The 24,295-nt window shown below is 65.1% G+C and overlaps 3 protein-coding genes across 5 annotated transcripts in view; 1 reads left to right on the forward strand and 2 right to left on the reverse strand.

Annotated features, from left to right (window-relative positions):
• Positions 1 to 8,418: 8,418 nt before the first annotated feature.
• Positions 8,419 to 10,532, reverse strand: LOC116994899. Of its 3 annotated transcripts, none has more exons than XR_004417610.2 (3): positions 10,445 to 10,532; positions 9,099 to 9,219; positions 8,419 to 8,895 (listed from the first exon to the last, which is right to left on the reverse strand). XR_004417610.2 is itself a non-coding variant. In XM_033056860.2 (2 exons), exons 1-2 carry the CDS (start codon positions 9,480 to 9,482, stop codon positions 8,641 to 8,643), a joined length of 639 nt encoding a protein of 212 aa, XP_032912751.1. In that variant the 5' UTR covers positions 9,483 to 10,360; the 3' UTR covers positions 8,419 to 8,640. The 3 variants fall into 3 exon arrangements, 1 of the variants encoding a protein (XP_032912751.1); XR_004417611.2 differs by having other exon boundaries at positions 10,380 to 10,467; XM_033056860.2 differs by lacking the exon at positions 10,445 to 10,532 and having other exon boundaries at positions 9,099 to 10,360.
• Positions 10,533 to 11,613: 1,081 nt separating this feature from the next.
• IRF5 (interferon regulatory factor 5) lies at positions 11,614 to 16,074 on the forward strand. The gene is made up of 9 exons (XM_033058384.1): positions 11,614 to 11,629; positions 12,436 to 12,609; positions 13,117 to 13,303; positions 13,567 to 13,619; positions 13,712 to 13,742; positions 13,820 to 14,101; positions 14,428 to 14,817; positions 15,121 to 15,239; positions 15,673 to 16,074. Exons 2-9 carry the CDS (start codon positions 12,439 to 12,441, stop codon positions 15,904 to 15,906), a joined length of 1,467 nt encoding a protein of 488 aa, XP_032914275.1. The 5' UTR covers positions 11,614 to 11,629; positions 12,436 to 12,438; the 3' UTR covers positions 15,907 to 16,074.
• An 813-nt stretch (positions 16,075 to 16,887) lies between these two features.
• Positions 16,888 to 24,295, reverse strand: part of TNPO3 (transportin 3) — a 64,105-nt gene continuing 56,697 nt past the window's right edge. The window contains exons 13-23 of the mRNA XM_033058879.2: positions 23,266 to 23,357; positions 22,695 to 22,771; positions 22,436 to 22,496; positions 21,891 to 22,031; positions 20,256 to 20,372; positions 19,756 to 19,850; positions 19,489 to 19,645; positions 18,180 to 18,347; positions 17,931 to 18,043; positions 17,190 to 17,280; positions 16,888 to 16,992 (exon numbers count right to left, since the gene is read on the reverse strand). Of these exons, the coding sequence (XP_032914770.1) occupies positions 17,220 to 17,280; positions 17,931 to 18,043; positions 18,180 to 18,347; positions 19,489 to 19,645; positions 19,756 to 19,850; positions 20,256 to 20,372; positions 21,891 to 22,031; positions 22,436 to 22,496; positions 22,695 to 22,771; positions 23,266 to 23,357 (1,082 nt within the window). The 3' untranslated portion in view covers positions 16,888 to 16,992; positions 17,190 to 17,219. The remainder of the gene's footprint in view (positions 16,993 to 17,189; positions 17,281 to 17,930; positions 18,044 to 18,179; positions 18,348 to 19,488; positions 19,646 to 19,755; positions 19,851 to 20,255; positions 20,373 to 21,890; positions 22,032 to 22,435; positions 22,497 to 22,694; positions 22,772 to 23,265; positions 23,358 to 24,295) is intronic.

The raw sequence follows: 24,295 nt of genomic DNA on the forward strand, positions 1-24,295 counted from the left end.
GAGGCGGCGCTGGGCGGGGGGGAAATGTGTGTGTCCCTCCGGTCACCCCCGGGCACAGCCTGGTCATCCCCCGATCACAGCCCGGTCACTCCTGATCACAGCTCGGTCATACCCTGATCACAGCCCGGTCATCCCTGGGCACAGCCCGGTCACGCCTTGGCACAGCCCGGTCACCCCCGGGCACAGCCCGGTCATGCCTGGGCACAGCCCGGTCACTGCTGGGCACAGCCCGGTCACCCCCGATCACAGCCCGGTCATCCCTGGGCACAGCCCGATCACCCCCTGATCACCCCCCGGTCACTGCTGGGCACAGCCCGGTCACCCCTGAGCACAGCCCGGTCACCCCTGGGCACAGCCCGATCACTGCTGGGCACAGCCTGGTCACCCCTGATCACAGCCTGGTCATCCCTGGGCACAGCCCAGTCACCCCTGGGCACAGCCCGGTCACCCCTGGGCACAGCCCAGTCACTCCTGGGCACAACCCGATCACCCCTGGACACAGCCCAGTCACCCCTGGGCACAGCCCAGTCACCCCTGATCACAGCCTGGTCACCCCTGGACACAGCCCAGTCACCCCTGGGCACAGCCCGGTCACGCCTTGGCACAGCCCGGTCATCCCTGGGCACAGCCCGGTCACGCCTTGGCACATTACGGTCACCCCTTGGCACAGCCCGGTCACCCCTGGGCACAGCCTGGTCATCCCCTGGGCACAGCCCGGTCACTCCTGGGCACAGCCCGGCCATCCCCCGATCACAGTACGGTCACCCCCGGGCACAGCCCGGTCACCCCCGGGCACAGCCCGGTCATACCCTGGGCACAGCCCGTGGGGTTTGGGGGCACAGCCCATGGGGTTTGGGGGGCACAGCCCAAGGGGTTTGGGGGGCACAGCCCATGGGGTTTGGGGGGCACAGCCCAAGGGGTTTGGGGGGCACAGCCCATGGGTTTGGGGGGGCACAGCCCATGGGGTTTGGGGGCACAGCCCATGGGGTTTGAGGGGGCACAGCCCATGGGGTTTGGGGTGCACAGCCCATGGGGTTTGGGGGGCTCAGTCCATGGGGTTTGGGGTGCACAGCCCATGGGGTTTGGGGGTGCAGCCCATGGGGTTTGGGGAGCACAGCCCATGGGGTTTGGGGAGCACAGCCCATGGGGTTTGGGGGGGCACAGCCCATGGGGTTTGGGGGGCACAGCCCAAGGGGTTTGGGGGGCACAGCCCATGGGTTTGGGGGGCACAGCCCATGGGGTTTGGGGGGGCGCAGCCCATGGGGTTTGGGGGTGCACAGCCCATGGGGTTTGGGGGTGCACAGCCCATGGGGTTTGGGGGGCACAGCCCATGGGTTTGGGGGGCACAGCCCATGGGGTTTGGGGGGCTCAGTCCATGGGGTTTGGGGGGGCACAGCCCATGGGGTTTGGGGGGGCACAGCCCATGGGGTTTGGGGGTGCACGGCCCATGGATTTTGGGGGGGCAGTCTGACCAGAAAGATCTGGAGACAGACAGTATTGAAATATCTCAAACTTCATGAAAGACGCTAAGGGTCCGGAGCCCCAGGAAGGGCTGGGGGAGCTGGGGAGGGGCTGGGGGAGCTGGGGAGGGGCTGGGGGAGCTGGGGAGGGGCTGGGGGAGCTGGGGAGGGGCTGGGGGAGCTGGGCAGGGGCTCAGCCTGGAGAAAAGGAGGCTCAGGGGGCCCTTGTGGCTCTGCACAAGTCCCTGCCAGGAGGGGACACCGGGGGGATTTGGACACCAGGAACAGGGACAGGAGCAGAGGGAACAGCTCAGGCTGGGCAGGGCAGGGCAGGGTGGGCACAGCAGGGATTTCCCCATGGAAAGGGGGCTCAGGGGTTGGAAGTGCCCAGGCAGGGGTGGATCCCCAGCCCTGGAGGTGTCCGAGGAAGGCCTGGATGTGGCCAGAGGAATCTATTCCAAGATTGTACAGAGCACCAAACAGGTACCAACAGCCCTGGAGTCTGCAGGTTGTGCCTCTGGCCCATCTTGAAAACTGGGATAACTTTTGCCAGCTTCCAGTTGATTTTGGCTGGAAAAGCGTCCATGACCATCAAGTTTCCCCAGCACTGCCAAGGCCACCACTGACCCATGTCCCCAAGTGTCACCTCCACAGGGCTCTGGAATCCCAACAGGGATGGGCACTCCACCCCTGTGCCAGGGCTGGGAGCCCTTTCCAGGAGAGAATTCCCCAAAATCCACCCTGCCCTTCCCTGCCCAGCCTGAGGCCGTTCCCTCTGCTCCTGTCCCTGTTCCTGGAGCAGATCCCAAATCCCCCCCGGTGTCCCCTCCTGTCAGGGACTTGTGCAGAGCCACAAGGGCCCCCTGAGCCTCCTTTTCTCCAGGCTGAGCCCCTTCCCAGTCCCCTCCCTGGGGCTCCAGCCCTTTCCCAGCTCCATTCCCTTCCCTGGACGTGCTCCAGCCCCTCTCTCCATGCAGGTCGCGGCCACACTCCAGACGTGCCCCAAGCCATGACCACATCGATCCCAAAATATCCCCAGGGCTCCGCTGGAAGTGACGGGCTGGCTATAAATACACCCCGCTCTGGTGTCCAAGGCTCCCTTGCACAAGGTGTGATCCCATCGGCAGGGAATGTCTCCCAGGACCCAAATCCCGGTTTACGGGCTCCCAGCAGCGTCAGGTTCTATTTAACCCGCGCTGCCTCTGCACCGTGACACATCAGCTGTGCCATGGGCTGAGCTCAGCGCCCATCCCGCTGGATCATCCCATCCCGCTGGATCATCCCTGCCGAGACACACGTCTGCCCAGCTCCCCGCGGAGGAACCAGCGCTTCCAGGGCCGTGATTCATCCCATCCCGCAGAAATGCCTAAATTAGGGCAGCAGGAGCATCCCGGGGCTGCGGCGCTCCCACTCCCGGGGAGCTGGGCCGGGGCAGAGGCTCCCGCTGATATTTACAGTCAGTGAGATAATTCCCACCCTCGGCCTCGCCGGGAGCGCTGCCAGCGCTCGCACTCGGACACGGCCCCACAGTGAAGTCACGGGCTGAAAAAGCTCAGCCCAGAATTCCTTGGAAAACCTCCCACTGTGTTTTTTTCCCCCTCGTTAAATCTCCCCCGGTGCTGGAATCGCATGGTCTGGAAGGAAAAATGGGCCCAGATATGGGGAACGGGCACTGAAAGCATTTTTTAATCTTATTAATTAAATACGTCTCGGGGTTGAGATGGTTTTTTGAACAAAAGGTGGCTCAGGAAGGTTGAAATGTTTAATTTTTTTATTAAAATGTAAGTTAAGGGGGTTTAGACAGGTTTTCAAAATAAAAACGGTTTGAGGGTCATTTTGGGTTTTTTAAAATAAAAACGCCTTGGGAGGTTGAAGGGATTTTTTTGAAGGTGAGGGGATTTTTGAATGAAGCACGGTTTGGAGTTGGGCTCTGGGGTGGACACTCGTGCCCAATCCCAGGGACACGGAGCAGCTCCTGGCCCGCTGTCCTGGCCATGGTCCAACCAAAACCAGGAGGACCGAGGGGAATTTGAGGCTCTTTGTGTGCTCCCCATCGGCTTTCCCCACGGCAGGGCAGGAGTCACCTCTTCCCCACAGGTCTGACATTCCCAGGGAATCAGATCCCATTTGATCCATGCGCCTTTTCACTCCACATCTGCGTTTTCTCATGTTAACTGAGCCCGGACGCTCTCCGCTGCTCTGGGAGTGATTTATTGCATTTCCTTACGGAAGTGCTCAGGGAAATCCCTTTTCCTCCCCTTTCGGAGGAGCTGAAGAACCTCCGAGCTCCAAGTCCCTCATGAGCCCCCTTTTTCCACACCTCAGACCATTCCCATTGTTTCTTTTTTCAGTTGTTCCACTTTCTCAGTCTTTTATAGCCACTGACACATTGCAGCTGAATCATCTTCTCTTTCAGTATTTAGCATAAACCAAAATCCATTCCCAATCCCTGTTTTCCTGTCTTGACCTCCCCAGTCCCTCAATCCTGCTGGTTTTGCCCAAACTCTGGACATTTAGGGGTTTCTCTGCTCAGACAGCACAGACTTTTCCCTTCCCCAGTGATCTTGTCCCACTCCCAACTTTCAGTGAGAGCAGCTCCCAAATTGGGTAAAAATTCTGCTTTTCACATACTTCCCAGCTGGATATTTATTAATGGGACCTTCAGGCACTTCCAAATCCCAGAATTTAGGAAAGCGTGTTATTTATTAACCAGTTTTTTGGCCACAGCCATGTTTGCCTCATTGTCACACTTGGGCAAAGGAGACAGAATTTTATTGGTCTGTGGGCATTATCGATCCCCTGCCGCCCACCACAGCCACACCAGGGCCTGGACACAGATTCCACGCTGGCTTTACCTCTGTGAATTCCCTGAGAAATCCCTGGAGGAAGAGATGGGGTGGCCTGGACCAATCCCACAGAACCCAGAGCAGGCTGGGGCCAAACCCTACAGAACCCAGAGCCTGTCCCCAGTCCCACAGAACCCAGAGCCGGCCTGGGCCCAATCCCACAGAACCCAGAGTCTGGGCCAATCCCACAGAACCCAGAGCCTGGATCAATCCCACAGAACCCAGAGCCAGCCTGGCCCCAGTCCCACAGAACCCAGAGCCTGGCCCCAGTCCCACAGAACCCAGAGCCTGGATCAATCCCACAGAACCCAGAGCCAGGCCCCAATCCCACAGAACCCAGAGCGTGGCCCCAATCCCACAGAACCCAGAGCCTGGATCAATCCCACAGAACCCAGAGCCAGGCCCCAATCCCACAGAACCCAGAGCGTGGCCCCAATCCCACAGAACCCAGAGCCAGGCCCCAATCCCACAGAACCCAGAGCCTGGATCAATCCCACAGAACCCAGAGCCTGGCCCAATCCCACAGAACCCAGAGCCTGTCCCCAATCCCACAGAACCCAGAGCCAGGCCCCAGTCCCACAGAACCCAGAGCCTGGGCCCAATCCCACAGAACCCAGAGCAGCCTGGATCAATCCCACAGAACCCAGAGCCTGGGCCCAACCCCACAGAACCCAGAGCCTGGATCAATCCCACAGAACCCAGAGCCTGGGCCCAATCCCACAGAACCCAGAGCCAGCCTGGATCAATCCCACAGAACCCAGAGCCTGGGCCCAATCCCACAGAACCCAGCGCCTGGATCAATCCCACAGAACCCAGAGCCTGTCCCAATCCCACAGAACCCAGAGGCTGGGCCCAATCCCACAGAACCCAGAGCCAGGCCCCAATCCCACAGAACCCAGAGCCGGCCTGGCCCCAGTCCCACAGAACCCAGAGCCTGTCCCAATCCCACAGAACCCAGAGCCTGGGCCCAATCCCACAGAACCCAGAGCCTGGTTCCAATCCCACAGAACCCAGAGCCTGGATCAATCCCACAGAACCCAGAGCCAGCCTGGCCCCAATCCCACAGAACCCAGAGCCAGCCTGGATCAATCCCACAGAACCCAGAGCCTGGATCAATCCCACAGAACCCAGAGCCAGCCTGGCCCCAATCCCACAGAACCCAGAGCCTGGATCAATCCCACAGAACCCAGAGCCGGCCTGGATCAATCCCACAGAACCCAGAGCCAGCCTGCCCCAATCCCACAGAACCCAGAGCCTGGGCCCAATCCCACAGAACCCAGAGCCAGCCTGGATCAATCCCACTGAACCCAGAGCCTGTCCCAATCCCACAGAACCCAGAGCGTGGATCAATCCCACAGAACCCAGAGCCTGGATCAATCCCACAGAACCCAGAGCGTGGCCCAATCCCACAGAACCCAGAGCCTGGCCCCAATCCCACAGAACCCAGAGCCTGGCCCCAGTCCCACAGAACCCAGAGCAGCCTAGGCCCAATCCCACAGAACCCAGAGCCGGCCTGGGCCCAATCACACAGAACTGAGCCTGGCCCAGTCTCACAGAACCCAGAGCCGGCCTGGATCAATCCCACAGAACCCAGAGCCGGCCTGGCCCCAATCCCACAGAACCCAGAGCCGGCCTGGCCCCAATCCCACAGAACCCAGAGCAGCCTGGGCCCAATCCCACAGAACCCAGAGCCTGGATCAATCCCACAGAACCCAGAGCATGGCCCCAATCCCACAGAACCCAGAGTCTGGGCCCAATCCCACAGAACCCAGAGCAGCCTAGGCCCAATCCCACAGAACCCAGAGCCGGCCTGGCCCCAGTCCCACAGAACCCAGAGCAGCCTGGATCAATCCCACAGAACCCAGAGCCAGGCCCCAATCCCACAGAACCCAGAGCCGGCCTGTCCCAATCCCACAGAACCCAGACCCGGCCTGGATCAATCCCATAGCCCCCAAAGCCAGCCCGGCCCCACTCGGCCCTGCCCGGCCCTGTCCCCGGGCTGGCATTGCCGTGACCCCTCGGGACGGGCCGTGGCTCTGAACGGCCTCAGGCTCCACCAGCGGGGCCGCGGCGTCACCGGGAAAAGCCCAAAGGCCGCTGCCAAACGCGGGCGGAACAAACCCATTGGGGCTCGGGTGGCTGTGGGTGCCCCCGCGGGGTTTGCAAGGGCGGCTGTGGGAGGAGGAATCCCAGGGCCGGGGCAGCTCGGGAGGGAGCCGGCTGCGGGAGGATGGACGGGCCGAGGAATGCCCCGGCTAATCCTCCTGCCCGCCGCCGGCTATTTAGGGAAGAACCAAGGAGACCGCGCTCAGCTCCTGGCTTCCCTCCCGGCCCAGCGGCTGAATCCCGGCCCTCGCCCCCTCCTCCCTCCGCTCCGGGCCGGGCCGGGCCGGGCTGGGCACCGTGCTGCCCCGGTCCCGTCCGCTCCGCTCCGTGGGGCTGGGGCGGCACCGGGCCCGGAGAGGCGAACGGAGCCCGGAGAGGCGAACGGCCGCGTGTGCGGGCCGGGCTGGGAGCCGTGATCTCAGGGAGCAGCAATGCGGGGCCGCTGCCAGCCCGGCAGCGCCGGCCCAGAAATGTCCTTGTCCCGGCACGGCACGGCTTGGGTCACCCACCATTGTCCGGCCAGCCCCGGGACACCGGCATCGACCCGCGGCTACAGCGGCGGCGGGCACGCTCGGCTGTGCTTTGAGGAACAAAAGAGATTTTTGTTCTTGCTGAGCCGGCAGCCCTGACCTCCCCGCCTTGCCCCCCAAAATCCCCGAACTCCGTGGGTTTCTCTGAGCCACACGCTCCCGCTGATCCACAACCGGAGCTGGAGCGGGCTGCCCCAGGCTCGGGGGTTTTCTCCGCCTCCTCTCCCGTGCAGGATGACGGATGGAGGTCACAATGACACCATCAGCCTCTCCTCACCCTGGGCGTTGAGCTTTCCCAGCTCTCTCCATCTACTTTGACTGGGAGAGCTTGAGCCAAGAAGGAGAATACTGGGGAATTCCTGGTTCCGGAGCAGCCGAGTTTAATTAAAACCACTTAAATCATTAAAGTGTTTTGCCAGCTAAATCAATGCAGTGAGAAAGCTCCCATCAATTCTGCCCGGGTTTGTTTTCCCAGGGGAAGGTCAGGGGAGCAGCGGTCAGACAGGGCCTGCACCCAGCCAGGCTGGAAGTACCGGGGACAATCGTGTGTCCCCAGCGTCCTGCGGGCTCCTGGCCCTGCGTGTGGCTGTCCTGGCACGGTGCCTTTGCTGCAGGATGTCCTGGATTCGATCCCTGTGCCCGCTGCTGTTTGTGTCCACGTGCGGCCCTGCCTGTCCCAGAGAGCTGCTCCCTGCTGCCGGCAGCCTCCGGTTCCCATTCCCGGGCTGCCCTCGGTCACCCGAGCCCGGAGAGCTCCTCCGAGCTGGCTCCCGGCTCCCGGCCCCTCGCAGCACCCGAGGGAACATCCCGTCACGGCCCCGTGAACTCAGCACCCCCCAAATAGCCCGGCCAGCCTGGCCCCGGCAGCAGCGCTCCGGCCCCGGCACTGCCCGCGGATGATCTTACAGCCTGGGAAGCTCCAAACATGCTGCTCCTGCCCATAAAAAGCAAAGGGCTTTGGGCATGGAATCATCGGGAACACGGGGATTGCGCCAGCCAGGGGAGACGCTCCCGGGAGGCAGCGTTGTTGGGAAGGCGAAAGGACAGAGGGAGCTGAGGCTGGGGGCAGGGAGCCCCAAAACACAGCTCAGTCCTGGCCCTGACCCCTGCCAGGGTTTGTAAAACACACACAGAGCTTTGCTGCCGCTGCTGGGCTCCCTGGCCACCTCATCCCCACGGGAGTGTGTGACCCGAACCATGCACCAGAAGCAGTTGTTAGGAACACAGAAGTGGTTGTTCTGTTACATTGTGATCCCCACTTTTCAGCTGCCCCCAAACCCAGTCTACCCCATACCACCAGCTCTGGAGACCATTCCTGAGTGCTGGGGAGCTGGCAGAAGCTGTCCCCTCCCGGCAGTGCCCTGGGCATCGCCCCAGCAGCAGAGCCCATCCGGCTGCAAGAGACTGGACAGCGAAGTCCTTCTCAGGGAGAAGCCGAGTTTTCCAGGCAGGAAGAGGAAAAACAGCTCACTGTCCAACGGATAAAACTGGAATTTAATTAAGTTAAGGAGATATTTGCAAAACTAGAAGATCCAAACCCCCCTCCCAGCACACCATGTGCTGCTCCCTGCCCAGGCACACGTGGAGACAACAACAGTCCCATCCCTCCAGAGCCTCCTGGGCCGCAGCCAGCCCTGCTCTTCTGCAATTCCCAGGAATTCCTCTTCCTTATCTTATCTGGCCACCCGCAGGCTGTCCTCAAGGCCCGCCGTCGCCAGCCCGCAGGTCCGGGCGCAGGCGGATCTCCACCAGGCGCACGGCGCGGAGCAGCACGGCCAGCTGGGAGCACACCCGGGCCACCACGTCCAGCACCGGGTCCGTCAGGTCCCGCACGCCGCCCAGCACCTTCAGCAGGAACAGCAGGAGCGGCTGCAGCAGGCTGTGGAACGCTGCTGCCAGCAAGGGCTTCAGGACATGGTCGCCGACGGCTGTCAGGACACCCACCACCAGCGCCTGGATTTGGGATGAAATTTGGGATGAAATCCTGTGTTTGAGGGATATACGCCAGTGGGAGTCACCAAAAATGGGCTGAGACACGAAAATTCCACTCTGGGAGAGGGTGGTGGGAGATAGAAGTTCCTTCTCCCAGCACTGAAGGACTCTGACAGGCTCAGCAGCTGCTCCGGCCGTGGCTCTGCGGGAACAGCGCGGCTCACCTGGACCACGGCCTCGCCAAGGAAGCGGATCAGCTCCACCAGGAACAGGCTGAACACGCTGACCAGGCACCGCGGGATGGCAAAGAGTCCCCGCAGCTTCCGCTGAACCGTCCACTCGGAGCTGCCACGGGGAACAGGGAATGTCACAGCCAGAGCCAGAGCCGGGCTGCTGAGGGCTTGGATCCCCATCCCAGAGCGGGCCAGGCATCCCTGGCAGTTTCTTGGCAGCACAGCCCAGCTCCACAAGCTGGAGCCGTTTCCACAGGCTCTCCTGTATGGCCCAAACCCGCCTGAAGCAGCCCCCAGACCCAGTCCATCGGGATGGACCCAGAGCAGCGCTGGCCGGGAGCCCGGGGAGCAGCAGCCCAGCTCCCGGAATCCCATCCAACGCCACGGGAGCAGCTCCGGTGCGGGCAGTTCCGAGGCTCCCTCTCATGGCCACCGCCACGAGGTGAGCCAGGAGATTCATTCCGGTTTCTCTTTCCAGAAAAACACCAAGTGAAGAGGGTGAATTGTGCCAGGCTGGGAGGACACCCCAAGCCACCGGAGCACCGGCGTGCCCGGGAATGCGACGGCAGCAGCAGCGATTCAGGGGGGATGGAGAGACCCAGGATGACCCAAACCCCGAGGTTTTCCCCCATTTTGTCCCCGTGACCCAATCTCCTGTTTCCCAGAATCCCGCTGAGATGCTCGATGCTGGCGCTCACCCACCCGGGATCCCACTCTGGAGAATCCCCCAGGCACCAGGGTGGGACCCTTGGGGAAATACCCCTTCAGCATCCCATAACTTTCCCTGTCCGGGATCAGGTCCTGGCCTGCAGCCAGACTCACACAGGCTGCAGCTGTCCTGTGGGATCAGCTGGGATCCTGGGAAAAGCATGGACAGGGCACGACAGGCACAGGGGTGGGATGAGCTGCAGAGCAGTGATCCAGCTGGGAATCCACCGGCTCTGCTCCTACCCCCATCCACAGGGATCTGAGCCTCCTTCTTTGGGAATCCACGGGGATCTGATCCCCCAGGAATGCGCTGGGCTCCCCCCAACACCCTGGATTCAGTGGGATCTGCTCCCAACACCGCCCGGGGTCCGCGCTCCCCTCCACAAAGCCCCGGTCCCCTTCCCAGCGGTCGCACCGGGATCGGGGCGAAAAACAACAATGAAACCCCGGAAATCTGCAAGTTAAACGGGGCGAGACCGGCCCAGACCCGCCGGGAGCCCCGAGTCCCGTCCGCCCCCCCCCGGGGACATCCCGACACCGGCAGCGCCGGGGACACATCCGCACCCGCCCCCGCGTGGCAGCTTTAGGGGCCCCTTCACCGGCGGTTCGCGCAGGGCGGGTCCCGGTACCTCCTTCGGTTCTTCCTCCCGGGGCGGGGCGGGGGCACCGGGGGCACCGGGGGGGTGCGGGGGGCACCGGGGGGTCCCGGCGTGCGGCGGGGCGCGCCCGGCGCCATGGAGCAGCCCCGCCCCCCGGCAGGCCCCGCCCCCGCCGGGGAGCAGCCCCGCCCCCGCCATGGAGCAGCCCCGCCCCCCGGCAGGCCCCGCCCGGCGCCATGGAGCAGCCCCGCCCCCGGGACAGGCCCCGCCCCCGCCATGGGGCAGCCCCGCCCTCCGGACAGGCACCGCCCCCGCCATGGAGCAGCCCCGCCCCCCGGCAGGCCCCGCCCCCGCCATGGGGCAGCCCCGCCCCCCGGCAGGCCCCGCCCCCGCCGGGGAGCAGCCCCGCCCCCCGGCAGGCCCCGCCCCCGACGGGGGGCAGTCCCGCCCCCGGGACAGGCCCCGCCCCTGCGTTTGGTCACGCCCATCCGAGCCACGCCCCCTCGCTGACGGACAGCCCCGGGGCGGGGGCGTGCCCACAGATGAATGACAGCACTGTGACCAATCAGAGACCGCGGAGGCTCTCTGGTGTCACCGCCCACCGCGGGGATCCCCGCGCGTCACGTGAGCGGGAAATGGGCACAGCGTATGCAAATGTATGCAAATTATATGTTAATGAGGGGGCTGCCAGCAGCGCTGGGTGACAGCCGGAGAGAGGGGGCGGGGTCCAAATGGGGGACACCGGGGGGGGGACACGGGCAGGACCCAGGGGAACGAGGAGGGGGGCGACATGGGGGGAACACGGGGGGGCCACATGGGGAGGGGGCCCGGAGGGACACGAGAGCGGTGACACGAGGTGGGGGGTCCGGAGGGACACGAGAGGGGTGACACGAGGTGGGGGGGGCGGAAGGACACGAGAGGGGTGACACGAGGTGGGGGGTCCGGAGGGACACGAGAGGGGTGACACGAGGTGGGGGGGCCCGGAGGGACAGGAGAGGGGTGACACGAGGTGGGGGGGCCCGGAGGGACACGAGAGGGGTGACACGAGCTGGGTGACACGAGCTGGGGGGTCCCGCGGGACACGGGCGGGCAGCTCCCACCCACGCCCCAGCGCGGCCGCCCCGGGGCGGTCCCGGCCGGTCTCGCCCCACGCCCACGCCCGGCCCCGCGTGCGGAAGCTCCGAGCGGCGGCCCCGGCACCGGCCCCGAGCGCAGGTGAGACCGGGGCCGGTCCGGTGGGGTGGGTGCCCGTGAGGAGGGGGCCGCGGGAGCGGGGCGGTGCTGAGGTGACCGGGAAAAGCCTCGGGGACACGCGGGGCAGCGCCCGGTCCGTGCGGGGAGCACGCCGTGCCACGGGCCGGTCCGTGCGACACGCGTGGGGGGACGGGCGGGGACCCCCGGGGCTGCTCTCCCCACGCGGCTCCTGCGGCTGCACAGGGACCACGGTCGGGACTTCGCGTGTCCCCCATCCCTCGTGTGTCACTCCCTGTTTCTGCCCTGTCTCTGTGTCCCCACCCGTCCTATGACCGTGTCCTCCCCCTCCCATGTCCCCTGTCTCCTCATGTCACCCCAGTGTCCCTCCTCCCTTCTCTCCCGTGCGTTTCCCACGTCCCTCCAGGTCCTCGTGTCCTCACTGTGTCCCCCCATGTCGCTCCGTGTGTCCCCCCATGTCGCTCCGTGTGTCCCCTGGCCCCGTGTCCCCGTGTCCCCTGTGTCCTCCCCTTGTCCCTCCTATCCCCTGTCCCCCTCAGGTCCTCTCCCCCATCCCTCGCGTCCCCTGGTCCCTCCTGTCCCCTCCCTTTCTCGGCTCCACTTTTCTTTCCCTGAAGCCACCGCAGCTTCTGCTTTCGGGCTGTGGGTGACGCCCCCATCGCCCACGCTGGAGCCAGAGCTGGGAGGGGGCTTCCCCACCTTCCTGCCCTGAAAGCGGAACCTCGGGGGGTGGGCCCGGCTCGGGCCCGGTTCCTCTTTTGGGGCCGGGGCCGGCCCGCGGGGTCACGAGGCGTCCCCGGTGTCCGCAGGCCATGGACCCCCCGCGGCGGGTGCGCCTCAAGCCCTGGCTGGTGGCCCAGGTGAGCAGCCAGCGCTTCCCGGGGCTCCGCTGGCTCGACCCCGAGCGCCGGCGCTTCGTCATCCCCTGGGGACACGCCACCAGGAACCCGCCGGGACCCCAGGACCACGACACCATCTTCAAGGTGACACCGCGGGACACGGGGCGGGCGCGACAGCGGGAACGTGGGACGGGGACAGTGCGGGTGTGGGGGACATGGGGTGGGGGTGATGTGTGACAGGGTGACAAGGGGGACACGGCGTGGGGACAGTGGGGATACGGGGGACAAGGGACAGGAGTACAGGGTGATGGGTGACAGTGGGGGTACGGGGGACAGGAGTGACAGGGTGATGGGTGACAGTGGGGATAGGGGGGACAGGAGTGACAGGATGATGGGTGACAGTGGGGATACGGGGGGACAGGAGTGACAGGGTGATGGGTGACAGTGGGGGTACGGGGGACAGGAGTGACAGGGTGATGGGTGACAATGGGGATACAGGGGCATGGGACAGGAGTGACAGGGTGATGGGTGACGAGGGACACAGGCTGGGGGTGACAGGGATGGTGGGGACGTGGCTGGGCGGTGTCCGGGGGATGATGGGCTGGCGGGGCTCGCAGGCCGGGGGTGCGGGGCGCTGACCCGCCCGGGCAGGCGTGGGCGCAGGAGACGGGCCGGTTCCGGGCCGGGGACCCGCCGGACCCCCCTCGCTGGAAGGCCACGCTGCGCTGCGCCCTCAACAAGAGCCGCGAGTTCCGGCTGCTGCTGGACGGGCCCCGCGGCTCCCCGGCCCAGCCCTTCCGCATCTACGAGCTCTGCGAGGAGCCCCCCGGGGCCGCAGGTACGGGGGGCTCTGGGGAGGGCTCTGAGCGGCCCCCGAAGTCCCAGCACCCACAGGGACCTGAGCTCCTGCAGCCCCCACACCCACAAAGCCCCAGCGCCCCATGAGTTCCCAGCCCCCCAGAGCCCCCCACAGCCTACAGGGACCCAGCGCCCCCAGAGACCCCGACCCCCACAAGGGGCCCACCCCCCTGTGCCCCTCAATATCCCCCCAGCACCCCCCAGCTCCCTCTGCGTCTCCCAGCCCCGCTCTTTCCCTTGCAGACGGGGGCGATGAGGATGACTATGGCTGCAGTGGGGAGGAAGATGTCAGCCAGGTATCTGGGGGGGCTCAGGGTGGGGGGATCCCCAAACCGGGGACACCTCAGGGGGCACGGGGGGTCCCAGTAACGCCGACTCTGCCCTGCAGCTCCAGAAGATGACATCCCTGAGCATCGATGGTGAGTGGGGGGCTCAGGGTGGGGCGGGGGGTCAGGGGGGTTGGGTTGTGCCCTCTGACCCCCCCTCTCTGCTCCAGACACGCAGCACGGGGGGGACCTGCTGCCCCCCTACAGCTGGCCCAAGGGGGAGCCCCCTCCCTTTGCCGCTTGCTGCCCCCCCGGGGGACCCTTTGTGCCTCCCCCCCCGGCGCTGCTCCAGGGGGAGGCGGGGGGCACCCACGGGACCCCCGAGCTGCTCCCTGGTGCCCTCGCTGAGTCCGGGCCCCCCCTGGGCCCCCCGGGACCCTCGTCCTCCTGCCCGGTGGCACCGACAGAGCACCTGATCCCCGACCTGCTCGTCAGCCCGCACATGCTGCCACGTGAGAGGGGCTGGGGGTGCATGGGGGGTCACGGGGGGGGTCATGGGGGGGTCGTGGGGTGGCTGCAAGGATGGGGGTGGCCGTGGGCTGGATGGGAGTGGCCGCAGGGTCGCTGGGTGGGGGTGGCCGTGGTGGCCGGATTAGGGTGGCTGTGGGCACGGAGCGGCTCTGGGATGGATGAGGGGGGTCAGGGCCGGGTGGGTGGGTGGGGGTGGCTGGATTAGGGTGGCTGTGGGATGGATTAGGGGGGTCAGGGCCGGGTGGGTGGGTGGGGTGGGACCCTAGGGGGGCTCCCTGGCCCCGCTGACCCCGTGGCCCTCCGGCAGTGACTGACCTGGAGCTGAAGTTCCAGTACCGGGGCCGCCAGGTGTGTGCCCTGACCGTCAGCAACCCGCACGGCTGCCGGCTGTTCCACAGCAGCCTGGAGCCCACGCGGGAGCAGGAGGAGCTCTTCGGGCCCCTGACGCTGGAGCAGGTGCCCTTCCCGTCTCCCGACGCCATTCCCAACGAGAAGCAGCGCTTCTACACCCACCAGCTGCTGGACGTGCTGGACCGAGGGCTCATCCTGGAGCTCCAGGGCCAGGATCTCTTCGCCCTCCGGCTCTGCCAGTGCAAGGTCTTCTGGACAGGGCCCTGTGCCGCTCCCCAGCCCGGCCCCAACCCCATCCAGAGGGAGAGAAGGACCAAGCTCTTCAGCCTCGAGGGCTTCCTCAACGGTCAGAGGGCAAGGGGGGTGGTCCAGGGTCCCTTGAGGGCAATGGATTGGGATGGAGAGGGCAGCTGAGGGGGCACAGGGGCACCTGGTGGCATGAGGGGGACAAAAGTGTAATGGGGACACCAGCGGGAATGGTGGGGACACCAGGTAGGATGGGGACACACGAGGAGGCACCTGGTGGAGCAGGGGATGGAGCTGGGATGGGGGCACCAGCTGGCTCTCGGAGTCGCCCTTGGCTGCCGTGGGTGGGCAGGGGGTGGCCCAGACCCCACCCTGCCCCTCAGCTCAGCCTCGGGCCCCGCAGGCCTCATCCAGTTCCAGAAAGGACAGACCCCCACCCCGCCCCCCTTTGAGATCTTCCTCTGCTTCGGCGAGGAGTGGCCGGACCAGAAGCCCAAGGAGAAGAAGCTGATCACGGTGCAGGTGAGGGCCGGGCCCCGCGGTGACACGGGCGGGTCCCTGCCCGGTGACACGGGCGGGTCCCTGCCGGGGTCCCTGCCCGGTGACACGGGTGACCGCCCGCTGTCCCTGCCCCGGTGACACAGGCGGGTCCCTGCCCGCGGTCCCTGCCCGGTGACACGGGAGGGTCCCTGCCCGCTGTCCCTGCCCGGTGACACGGGTGACCGCCCGGTGACACGGGTGACCGCCCGCTGTCCCTGCCCGGTGACACGGGTGACCGCCCGCTGTCCCTGCCCCGGTGACACGGGCGGTCCCTGCCGGGGGTCCTGCCCCAGTGACACGGGCGGGTCCCTGCCCGCTGTCCCTGCCCCGGTGACACGGGTGACCGCCCGGTGACACGGGTGACCGCCCCCTGTCCCTGCCCGGTGACACGGGTGACCGCCCGGTGCTCCCGCAGGTGGTGCCGGTGGCGGCGCGGCTGCTGCTGGAGATGTTCTCGGGGGAGCTGTCCTGGTCGGCCGACAGCATCCCGCTGCAGATCTCGCACCCCGACCTCAAGGACAGGATGGTGGAGCAGTTCAAGGAGCTGCACCAGCTCTGGCAGAGCCACCAGCGGCTGCCGCCCCCGCAGCCCCCGCCCGGACCCCCGCCCGGACCCTGGGCGCTGCCGCCCGGCCCCCTGCCCCACTGACCGGGACACGGGCACGGCCGGGTGAGTCACTGCGGGGCCACCCAGCGCCATCCTCATCCCTGTCCCCACCCTGTCCCTGTCCCCGTCCCCACAGAGCTGTCAGTGACCAACAGCCGGGGTGCTCTGCAGGGAAAGGGACTGACCACCTGTGACCGCTCACCTGTGACCGCCCAGCCGTGACTGCCCAGCCATGACCACCCGCCCTGGGGCAGCTCCAGCCGGGCACGGCCGGGCGGAGCAGCCGAACCCCTCCCTGCATTCCCCAAGGATCAGCCCCTGGGTTTTGGGGGCAAACAATAAGAAGATGGACTGGGGCCACCCCGGACCTGCAACCCCCAGGGCTGGGGGGGCACAAAGCAGCCCCAGCCGTGAGAGAACCAGAGGGACCTGGGGAGGTTTTAATTTATTTTTTCAGTTTTTTGTTGTTTTTTATTGTTCTCGAGATGGCTACACACCCCCGGAGGGAACCGCATGCGCCCGCCCGCCCTGCCCGCACTCGAGCCACCGCCTCCGACCCCAGAATCAATCCAAAGAAAACCCCCAAAAAGGGAAAAAAAAAAAAAAAAAAAACCAAACAAGAAAACAAACTAAAAAAGCAGAACAAAATAAAATATAAATCTCTATTTGCAGAGTCCGTCCCGCCTGTGTCGCCTCTGGGAGTCGGCAGCAGGCAGGCCACGGTGGGCTCAGGGGGGCAGCGCCCCACGACCCCCAGACTGACCCCCCCATCTTCCTAAACAATTTGTACTGTTTGTTTTTTGTTTGTTTCTTTTCCTTCTTTTTTTTTTGTCTCCGTGTCACAGGAAGTTTTTTCCACTTCGTTTGCTGCCGGGGGAACGCGATGCCCGCGGCTCCTGGAGGGTTCAGTCGGGTGCGGGAGGTGCCCGGGGAGGTGCCCGGGAGGTGCCCGGGAGGTGCCCGGGGAGGTGCCCGGGAGGTGCCCGGGCTGGCTCCGAGCCCTGAGGCCGCCGGGCAGGGCGGGGTCCCCGCGCCTCCCCCGGGCTCCGGGGCGCTGCAGCGAGCCCTCGGCTGATTGTGGGACACATTCTTGGGTTGCTGTTTCCTGTCTTCTCCTTAAAGACATTCCTGGGAGGAGGGGGAGCGTCAGCCCTTGGTCCCCGCGGTCCCGCGGGGCGAGGGGCAGAGCCAGCCCTTACCTGGGAGACAGGAGGGGGGCGAGGGGCAGAGCCAGCCCTTACCTGGGAGACAGGAGGGGGGCGAGGGGCAGAGCCAGCCCTTACCTGGGAGACAGGAGCCGGGCGAGGGGCAGAGCCAGCCCTTACCTGGGAGACAGGAGCCGTGCGCAGCCGGAGCTATCGGAACAGGCGGGTGAAGTCCCTCAGAGCCCAGCAGACTTGTTTACATTCCTCAGCACTGCAAGACAAGGGCTGACATCAGGGGGTGACCCCAAGGGGAGCTGTGGGGCCCAGGGAAGGCGTCCTGCAGAGAGGTGGGAGCTCTGAGTGTGGCAGAGATGAAGGGACAACCACCAGGGCAGGAGGAGGCCAGCAGAAGGGACAATCACCAGGACAGAAAGAGGCCAGCAGAAGGGACAATGACCAGGGCAGGAGGAGGTCAGCAGAAGGGACAATGACCAGGGCAGGAGGAGGTCAGCAGAAGGGACAATGACCACGGCAGGAGGAGGTCAGCAGCCCCCAGGACTGGCCCTGAGGAGACCTGTGGCCACCACGGTGGTGCCTGGGTGGAAGGGACCCCACCGGCCTCTGGGATTTGTGCAGGGGTGAGAAGGAGCCAGGCAGAGGGAGCCAATGCTCCCAACACAGCCGGTGGCCCTGGGAAGGGACAGGCCCGGGCAGGGGCTGGCAGCTGGAACAGTGACTCATGGGGATGAGAAGGTGGCTCGGGAAGGGCTGGGGCTCGACAGAAAAACCCGTTGGGTGACGGCAAAGGCTCCGCGTGGCCCCCAGGGCTCCGTGCGGGCACAGGGCACATCCCAGCAGGGCACAGGCAGGGCTGGGGGCTGCTGGAGCCCAGCCCGAAGGAGGGACCCCGGTGCCACTCACCTGGTGACCTGCTTGTGGAAGTCGGTGAGCTGTTTGTGTGTCACCTGGATGGCTCCGCCCGTGGTTTCCTTTGGCAACCCCTTCAGGGAGCTCTCCAGCCAGCGGCAGAACGTCTGGAGGGGCAGGGAGGAGGAACTCGGAATGTGGAGCCCAGCTTGGCTCCCGGGCCCTGCCCCTGGGTCCCCTCCTGTCCCCTGGGTCCCCTCCTGTCCCCCCAGGGTCCCTCCTGTCCCCCGTCCCTGCCCTCACCGGGCGGTCGATCTGCATGATCTCCCAGAGCACCTCGGCGACGTCGGGCAGGGTGTAGGGCGGGAGGCAGAAGCAGCAGGTCTGCAGGAGCTGGTTCACGAGCTGCTGCCCCAGCTGGGTCATCACCTGGTTGATGAGCTCCTTCCGCACCTCAAAGTCCTCCTCGTGCTGTGGGAGGAGGGAGAAAGGGGTGGCCAGGGCCTGGGGACAGGGACAAGCTCCTCGCTCTGCAGGCAGCTCCCAGAGCTTCTGTCAGCAGCAGTGGGGAAACCAGGGCGGCTTGTGGGGACAGCAGGGCAGCTTGTGGGGACAGCAGGACAGGGCTGACGAGGATGGTGGGGCTGATGAGGATGATGAGGATGGTGGGGCTGACGAAGCTGATGAGGATGGTGGGGCTGATGAGGATGGTGGGGATGATGAGGCTGATGAGGATGATGGGGCTGATGAGGATGGTGGGGCTGATGAGGATGGTGGGGCTGACGAGGATGATGAGGATGGTGAGGCTGATGAGGCTGATGAGGATGGTGAGGCTGATGAGGATGGTGAGGCTGATGAGGCTGAAGAGGATGGTGGGGCTGATGAGGATGGTGGGGCTGACGAGGATGATGAGGATGGTGAGGCTGATGAGGCTGATGAGGATGGTGAGGCTGATGAGGATGGTGAGGCTGATGGGGCTGACGAGGATGGTGGGGCTGATGAGGATGATGGGGCTGATGAGGATGATGGGGATGATGAGGATGGTGGGGCTGATGAGGATGATGAGGCTGATGGGGACGGTGGGGCTGATGAGGCTGATGAGGATGGTGGGGGTGATGAGGCTGATGAGGCTGATGAGGATGGTGAGGATGATGGGGCTGATGAAGATGGTGGGGCTGGTGGGGCTGATGAGGATGATGAGGATGATGGGGCTGATGAAGATGGTGGGGCTGGTGGGGCTGATGAAGATGGTGGGGATGACGAGGATGGTGGGGCTGATGAGGATGATGAGGATGATGGGGCTGATGAAGATGGTGGGGCTGATGAAGCTGATGAGGATGATGGGGCTGATGAGGATGGTGGGGATGGTGGGGCTGATGGGGATGGTGGGGCTGATGAGGATGATGAGGATGGTGAGGATGATGGGGCTGATGAGGCTGATGAGGATGATGAGGCTGGTGGGGTTTGGAGCCCCCTGGCTCGCTGGGAGCTGTCCCTGCCATGGCAGCGGTGGCACTGGAGGGGCTCTGAGGTCCCTTCCCCCCCAGACCATTCCACGGAGACACCCCCAGGGAGCAGGAGGCTCCAGGGGAAGGCCCCGTGCGTCACTCACGTCGTTGGCCACGCCGGTGTGGATCAGATCCCGCAGGAATTTCATGACGCTGCAGTTGGCATCGCGGTGGTCCAGGGTGGTGGCGGCGATGGCCCACTGCAGGATGGGGATCATCACCTGGCTGCGCAGCAGGGTCACGGGGCTGCGCTGGATGAACCTGGGGGGCACACACGGCTGTCAGGGCAGCCCCTGCCTCCTGCCCGCCCCTCCCCGAGGGGACAGGGCCGTGTCCTGCGGCTGGGGGTGGCAGGAGGAGCGCGGGGGCACCTGGCTGCCAGGCGGAACAGGTCATCCACGGTGTCCGGGTGGTTCTGGAGGCCGTTGGGCTGCTCGAGGAGCTGGAAGGTGGGGATGCAGAGAGCCTGGGGAGAACAGGGATCCATCAGCAACTGCCTGGGATCACTCTGAGGAGTGCCCTTTCCCACAGGGAGCAGTGTGCCATCCCTGGAAGTGTCCAAGGACAGGCTGGAGGGGGCTTGGGACAACCTGGGGTGTCCCTGGCCATGGACAGGCTCCAAGGTCCCTTCTCACCCAAACCAGTCTGAGATCCCATAGACTGGATATTAGGGAGGACTCCTCCTGGAAAGGGCTGTCCAGCCCCAGCACAGCTGCACAGGGCAGGGCTGGAGTCCCCACCCCAGAGGGATTTAAAAGCTGTGCGGATGTGGCACCTGGGGACAGGTCAGGGGTGGCCTCGACAGTGCTGGGGATGGTTGGTGTGAGGATTTCCCAGCCCAGGTGGAGCTGTGACCTGGGCAGGGCCCCACCTGCAGCATGTCGAGCAGGCCCTGCCTGCAGCCCTCCTCCATGCCGTACTCATCCACCAGGATGCTGCCCAGGTAGAGGAAACAGGAGTGCTGGTGTTCCCGGTACACATTCACCATCTGGGGACACAGGAACGCCGTGTGGGCACTGCTGCATCTGCCCTGAGCCCACAGCCCCCCGGGCCCTGCCTGGGCCTGCTCCCAGCCTGTCCCACACACACACAGAAACACACACACAGACAGGCACACAGACACTGCAGCACTTCCAGTGCCCACTGCCAGCCCTGCAACCTCAGCGAGTCCCCCTAGGCAGCAGTGTCACCTGGGGCCCCAGCAGTGTCCCACCAGTGTCCCTGACCCCTGCAGTGTCCCCCAGCCCCAGCAGTGTCCCAGCAGTGTCCCCAGCCCCAGCAGTGTCCCTAGCCATGTCCCTGCAGTGTCCCTGACCCCAGCAGTATCATCCAGCCCCAGCAGTGTCCCCAGCCCCAGCAGTGTCCCTGCAGTGTCCCTGACCCCAGCAGTATCATCCAGCCCCAGCAGTGTCCCTGACCCCAGCAGTGTCCCCCAGCCCCTGCAGTGTCCCCAGTCCCAGCAGTGTCTCTGCAGTGTCCCCCAGCCCCAGCAGTGTCCCTGCAGTGTCCTTGACCCCAGCAGTGTCCCAGCAGTGTCCCCAGCCCCAGCAGTGTCCCTGCAGTGTCCCAGCAGTGTCCCCCAGCCCCAGCATTGTCCCAGCAGTGTCCCTGCAGTGTCCCCAGCCCCAGCAGTGTCCCCAGCCCCAGCAGTGTCCCTGCAGTGTCCCCCAGCCCCAGCAGTGTCCCAGCAGTGTCCCCCAGCCCCAGCAGTGTCCCTGCAGTGTCCTTGACCCCAGCAGTGTCCCTGCAGTGTCCCCCAGCCCCAGCAGTGTCCCAGCAGTGTCCCTGCAGCGTCCCCCAGTCCCAGCAGTGTCCCCAGCCATGTCCCTGCAGTGTCCCCCAGCCCCAGCAGTGTCCCAGCAGTGTCCCTGCAGTGTCCCCAGCCCCAGCAGTGTCCCCAGCCCCAGCAGTGTCCCTGCAGTGTCCCCAGCCCCAGCAGTGTCCCAGCAGTGCCCCAGCAGTGTCCCCCAGCCCCAGCATTGTCCCAGCAGTGTCCCCAGCCCCAGCATTGTCCCTGACCCCAGCAGTGTCCCTGCAGTGCCCCTGACCCCAGCAGTGTCCCTGCATTGTCCCCCAGCAGTGTCCCAGCAGTGTCCCCCAGCCCCAGCAGTGTCCCAGCCACGTCCCTGCAGTGTCCCAGCCCCAGCAGTGTCCCAGCAGTGTCCCAGCAATGTCCCCAGCCCCAGCAGTGTCCCCCAGCCCCAGCAGTGTCCCAGCAGTGTCCCAGCAGTGTCCCCAGCCCCAGCAGTGTCCCTGCAGTGTCCCAGCAGTGTCCCCAGCCCCAGCAGTGTCCCAGCAGTGTCCCCAGTCCCAGCAGTGCCCCAGCAGTGTCCCAGCAGTGTCTCTGCAGTGTCCCCAGCCCTAGCAGTGTCCCTGACCCCAGCAGTGTCCCCCAGCCCCAGCAGTGTCCCTGCAGTGCCCCAGCCCCAGCAGTGTCCCCAGCCCCAGCAGTGTCCCCCAGCCCCTGCAGTGCCCCAGCAGTGCCCCAGCAGTGCCCCAGCCCCACCTGGGTGACGAGGGGCTGCAGCAGGGCGGCCGAGCCCTTGCCCACGCAGCGCACGGCGAAGCGCAGGCAGCGGCAGCACCGCTCCACGATGCGGTTGTCGGCACTGTGCTTGTTCAGGGTCTCTGACAGCACCGGCCAGATCTGGGCAAGGACACGTGGGAAGGGTCACCCCTGACCCTCAGACAGCCCCCAAAACACCCAGATCCCAGTGGGGGATGGCAGCAGAGGGAGAAAAGCTTTCTGCAGTCTTGATCTCCTCCAGTGCAGTGTGGCCAAGGGACACGGGCAGGGAAATCAAACACCTGGGACATTCCCAGAGCCAGAGCCCCTTCTAGAGGGTTGAAACCTCAAATTTCCCCCTCCCACACCCCAATCCCTGCTGGCAGGAGGGACAGGAGGGTGCTCACAGCTCCCCTCCAGTGCAGCCAGGATCTGCTGGCAGCCAGGGACTGGGACTCTGTACCAGGTACCCCCCCAGCTGGAAACCCCCACCCCAGAACCCCCCACCAGAACCCCCTCCCCACATCCCAGCCCTCTCCACGCACCTCCTGAATGACTTTTTGGCACGGGTGGACCTGGCCGTTCTCGACAATGGGGTTGGTGTGTCTGTGGGAACAGCCAAGGGTTAAGGGGCTTGGGATCAAAGCCATGGAAAAGGGCTGGAACTGTCAGAAGTGGATTGGGAACTGGCTTGGGGGGAACTGGGGAAGCAGAGACTCCCAGCCCATTCCCCAAGGGCTGGGGGAAGGAGGCAGTGCAGATCCAGGCTCTGGGGGAGCAGCAGTGCCCCAGCTCCTTCCTCACCTGAAGATGACGGCGAGTCGATCCAGGGGCACTGTGGGGTCTGAGGAGAGGCCATTGCTGGGCTCCTGGGAGAGCAGCTGGAAAACGAGGGAAAAGGACAGGATTTCAGGAGCACAGGTAGCCCTGTGCCCAGAGATGACACTGCCTGGACACTGCCTCCCTCCTCAGGTGGGACCTGGGGAAGGGCTCAGTCCTGGACGTGTCCTGTGGGGCTGCTGGGCTCTGCCCCCATGAAAAGGGCCAGGATGAGGGAACAGCCTCAGGCTGTGACAGTGCAGGCTTGGGTTGGACACTGGGGAACTGTCCCTGGCTGCCCAGGGCAGGGGGGCAGTGCCCATCCCTGCAGGGATTGAAAAGCCGTGTGGATGTGGCACTTGGGGACACGGGCAGTGGTGGCCCTGGCAGTGCTGGGGAGCAGCTGGACTCAAGGGGCTTCTCCAACCCAAACAATTCCATTACTCCAGGATACACCTCTGGCTCCCAGCTGCTGTGGCAGGGCTGGGGCCTGGCCACTGTCCCCACTGTCCCCACTGTCCCCAGTGTCCCCAGCGTCCCCTCCAGGCAAACTGACCTTCTTGAGCGCCAGCACCTGCACGGCGCAGAGCTCGCTCAGGCACTCCGAGATCTTCTCCAGGGGCAGCCGGGCCAGCACCAGCGCTGTCCCTGCAAGGACACAGGGGCTCAGGGGCAGCGTGCAGCGCTGCAGGGATGGTGGCATCCCCACGGGGAAGGGCTGTGGGACAAGGGAGAGCTCCCCTGCAGCTGAACCTGGCTCTGGGGGAACCAGACACCCCAGCAGGGAGTGATGCTGGCACGAGGGACAGCACGAGGCCAACAGGTGCCACAAGCACATCTGGGCCCCCCATGTGTCCCCAGTGTCCCTGTCCCAGTCCAGCAGCACCATAAGATCCTGGGAAGCTCCAGTGAAAATGCTTCAGGGCTGCCAGCCATGGAACACCAGGAGCCAACCACCCCAGGAATTCCAGGCTCGTTCTAAGGGAGGGAGCAGCTCGGCCAGGGCTGGGGAGCTGTGTCTCCCAGGGCAGCACAGCACTGCAGGAAGGCTCCCTGGCTCTGGGGTAAAGCTCCAGCAGCACTGGAACTCTTTGGAAATCTTTAAGGCACATCCCCAAAACCAGCTGTGGTTGAAGAGGTTCATGGTGCCCAATGTCCAGTGAGACACCAACACTGAGTGTGAACTGGAGTTAAAAATCTCCATTCCTGAGCCCAAGCTCTCTGAAATTGCCAACACTCCCAATTTTCCACCCTCTGTGTCCAGCAGGTGATTCCCAGAGTTTGGATGGAGCAGTGACCCGCTGCCAGCCTGGCTCTCAGCCCTTCCCACACACCCAGCCCAGGACAGTCCCTGAGCCCTGTCCCAGGGATTTATTTCTGCCTCCAGCCCTGGGGGAACTCCTGAGGACTCTCTGCATGTGGAATGGGACTGGGGGCACATCAGGACAAACCCTGTGAGGATGGGGCTCAGTACCCCAGGGAGCAACTCCCATGGATACCCCAACAGTGGAAACCCCAACAGATCCTGAGACACCCCAGCAGTTCCCACAGATAACTCCCCAGAGCCCCCAGCAACCCCCCAGATC

Source organism: Catharus ustulatus, chromosome 4, assembly GCF_009819885.2.
Source record: "Catharus ustulatus isolate bCatUst1 chromosome 4, bCatUst1.pri.v2, whole genome shotgun sequence".
In the NCBI taxonomy this organism is placed as follows: Eukaryota; Metazoa; Chordata; class Aves; order Passeriformes; family Turdidae; genus Catharus; species Catharus ustulatus.

Excerpts from the sequence above, each read along its gene's own strand:
- LOC116994899 (XM_033056860.2), bottom strand. The coding sequence starts at position 9,482 with ATGGGATTCCGGGAGCTGGGCTGCTGCTCCCCGGGCTCCCGGCCAGCG. Across the intron at positions 8,896-9,098 it reads TTGGCGAGGCCGTGGTCCAG|GCGCTGGTGGTGGGTGTCCT; the intron begins GTGAGCCGCGCT and ends TCCCAAATCCAG.
- IRF5 (XM_033058384.1), top strand. The coding sequence starts at position 12,439 with ATGGACCCCCCGCGGCGGGTGCGCCTCAAGCCCTGGCTGGTGGCCCAG. Across the intron at positions 13,620-13,711 it reads GGGAGGAAGATGTCAGCCAG|CTCCAGAAGATGACATCCCT; the intron begins GTATCTGGGGGG and ends TCTGCCCTGCAG. Across the intron at positions 14,818-15,120 it reads CCTCGAGGGCTTCCTCAACG|GCCTCATCCAGTTCCAGAAA; the intron begins GTCAGAGGGCAA and ends CGGGCCCCGCAG.